Source organism: Pseudorasbora parva, chromosome 17, assembly GCF_024679245.1.
Source record: "Pseudorasbora parva isolate DD20220531a chromosome 17, ASM2467924v1, whole genome shotgun sequence".
In the NCBI taxonomy this organism is placed as follows: Eukaryota; Metazoa; Chordata; class Actinopteri; order Cypriniformes; family Gobionidae; genus Pseudorasbora; species Pseudorasbora parva.
In genome coordinates, this window is record NC_090188.1 from 677,117 (window position 1) to 679,616 (window position 2,500).

The window sequence follows — 2,500 nt, forward strand, 5'->3', positions numbered from 1 at the left end:
GTCTCGCTGCACCCGTCTCGCTGCACCCGTCTCACTGCACCCGTCTCACTGCTCCTGTCACCTGCCTCTCTCTTCAGGTTCCAGAAGATGGCCAATGGCTCTCTGGTCATTAGTGATGTCAGCACTGAGGACACGGGCCTGTACACCTGTATGGCGGGAAACAGCTGCAGCATCAGAGCTGCAGCGGCTCAGCTTTACGTCGTGGGTGAGGAGCTCAAACTACACTGATGAACGCTATTAGAGGAGGAGCTGTTCTGATTAATGCTCCTGTGTGTGTGTGTGTGTTCTCAGAGAAGCCTGTGCACCCGCGGGACGCTGACGAGGACCGGAGCCAGTTTAAGATGTTCCAGACGATCGCGCTCTCGGTGGCCGTGGCCGTGGCTTACATCATCGCGGTGCTGGGACTCATGTTCTACTGCAAGCAGAGACGCAAGAGCAAACGCCTGCAGAAGAGCCGAGCTGCTGAGGAGATGGAGTGTCTGAACACAGGTGTGTGTGTGTGTGAGGGTGTGCGTGCGTGCGTGAGTGAGTGAGTGAGTGAGTGAGTGAGTGAGTGAGTGGGTGAGTGAGTGAGTGAGTGAGTGAGTGAGTGAGTCAGTGAGTGAGTGAGTGAGTGAGTGAGTGAGTGAGTGAGTGAGTGAGTGAGTGAGTGAGTGAGTGAGTGAGTGAGTGAGTGAGTGAGTGAGTGAGTGAGTCAGTGAGTGAGTCAGTGAGTCAGTGAGTGGGTGAGTGGGTGAGTGAGTGAGTGAGTGAGAGAGTGAGAGAGTCAGTGAGTCAGTGAGTCAGTGAGTCAGTGAGTGAGTCAGTGAGAGAGTGAGTGAGTGAGTGAGTGAGTGAGTGAGTGAGTGAGTGAGTGAGTGAGTGAGTGAGTGAGTGAGTGAGTGAGTGAGTGAGTCAGTCAGTCAGTGAGTGAGTCAGTGAGTGAGTGAGTCAGTGAGTGAGTGAGTCAGTGAGTGAGTGAGTGAGTGAGTGAGTCAGTCAGTGAGTCAGTCAGTGAGTGAGTGTGTGTGTGAGTGAGTCAGTGAGTGAGTGACTGAGTGAGTGAGTGAGTGAGTGAGTGAGTGAGTGAGTGTGTGTGTGAGTTTGTGAGTGTGTGTGTGTGTGTGTGGATCTCAGAAAACCTTGCTAAATGATTAATGTGAGATGTTAAGTAGACTAATCAGTTGAATAATATCTGTTTTGAGATGATAACTCGCTCAATCATTCCCCTTTGATGTTCTAAAACAATATTTTTTTGTTGTTGCTTGGTTGCATATTATTTAAAATAAGAGCTTATGTATCATATTAACACCTGTTAAGCAGCGCAGATGGCCGTCTGAAGAGTGTGCTTGTTGTCCTGTAGGTGGCGCTGTTCAGATGAATGGCCACAGGGCGGCTGAGCTGCAGGAGGAAGTGGCTTTGACCAGCATCGGACCCTCAGCGGACTCTGAGAAACTGAGCTGCGCTGACCGGCTGGACTTCCCCAGAGCGCACCTGCAGGCCATCACCACGCTGGGTAATTCTCACTTCAGCTCACATTCAGAATAATGAACACTGGCTGTCAAACGTCTGCAATAAATAGGCTTTTTAATGTTTGTGGGGTCATGGGCGGCCAAGGCTCATTGATGCACGTGGGGAGCGAAGGCTGGCCCGTGGGGTCCGATCAAACAGACGAGCTACTGGAGCTCAAACTGCTCCAGAAGTTAATGCTGGTTCTGATAGAAAGCTGTCAGAATACACAGAGCAGCTCAGTTTGAGGCGTATGTATGGACCAGTCAGGGTGACCTCTGACCCCTGACCCCGCCGAAAGCACCAACAGTGGCACGTGAGCATCAGAACTGGACCACGGAGCAATGGAAGAAGGTGGCCTGGTCTGAGGAATCACGTGTTCTTCTACATCACGTGGATGGCCGGGTGTGTGTGTGTGTGTGTGGCTTACCTGGGGAACACATGGCCCCAGGATGCACTATGGGAAGAAGGCGAGCCGGCGGAGGCAGTGTGATGCTTTGGCCAATGTTCTGCTGGGAAACCTTGGGTCCTCCATCCATGTGGATGTTCCTTTGACACGCTCCACCTACCTAAGCATTGCTGAGACCATGTTCAGCCTTTCATGGAAACGGCAGAATGGGGGACCAACACAATATTAGGACAGTGGTCTTAATGTTATGCCTGATTGGTGATAATTCAGAAGCTGCTTCATGTTGTTTGATCCATTTTGAAGAGGATGATAATTATGGGAAAAAAACTTATGTGATTTCATTTGAAACATTGATTCTTAATTTCATGTAATGTCTCATACGTGTGTGTATGAACGTCAGTAACCGTGTGTGTTTGTGTGTGTGTGTATATGTGTGTGTGTGCGCGTATGTGTGTGTGTGTGCAGGCCGCGGCGTGTTCGGCGAGGTGTTTCTGGCTAAAGCGCGGGCGATAGTGGAGGCTGAGCAGGAGACACTGGTGCTGGTGAAGAGTTTGCAGAGCCGAGAGGAGAAGCTTCAGGCCGAGTTCAGGCGAGAGTTGGAGA

At 51.0% G+C, this 2,500-nt stretch overlaps 1 protein-coding gene across 1 annotated transcript in view; it reads left to right on the top strand.

The window, feature by feature from the left end:
• ptk7b (protein tyrosine kinase 7b) overlaps positions 1–2,500 on the top strand; it is a 93,092-nt gene that overhangs the window by 75,390 nt on the left and 15,202 nt on the right. The window contains exons 13-16 of the mRNA XM_067421475.1: positions 78–205; positions 292–489; positions 1,343–1,495; positions 2,363–2,500. The exon at positions 2,363–2,500 is cut by the window's right edge and continues 95 nt beyond it. Coding sequence (XP_067277576.1) covers positions 78–205; positions 292–489; positions 1,343–1,495; positions 2,363–2,500 — 617 coding nt within the window. The remainder of the gene's footprint in view (positions 1–77; positions 206–291; positions 490–1,342; positions 1,496–2,362) is intronic.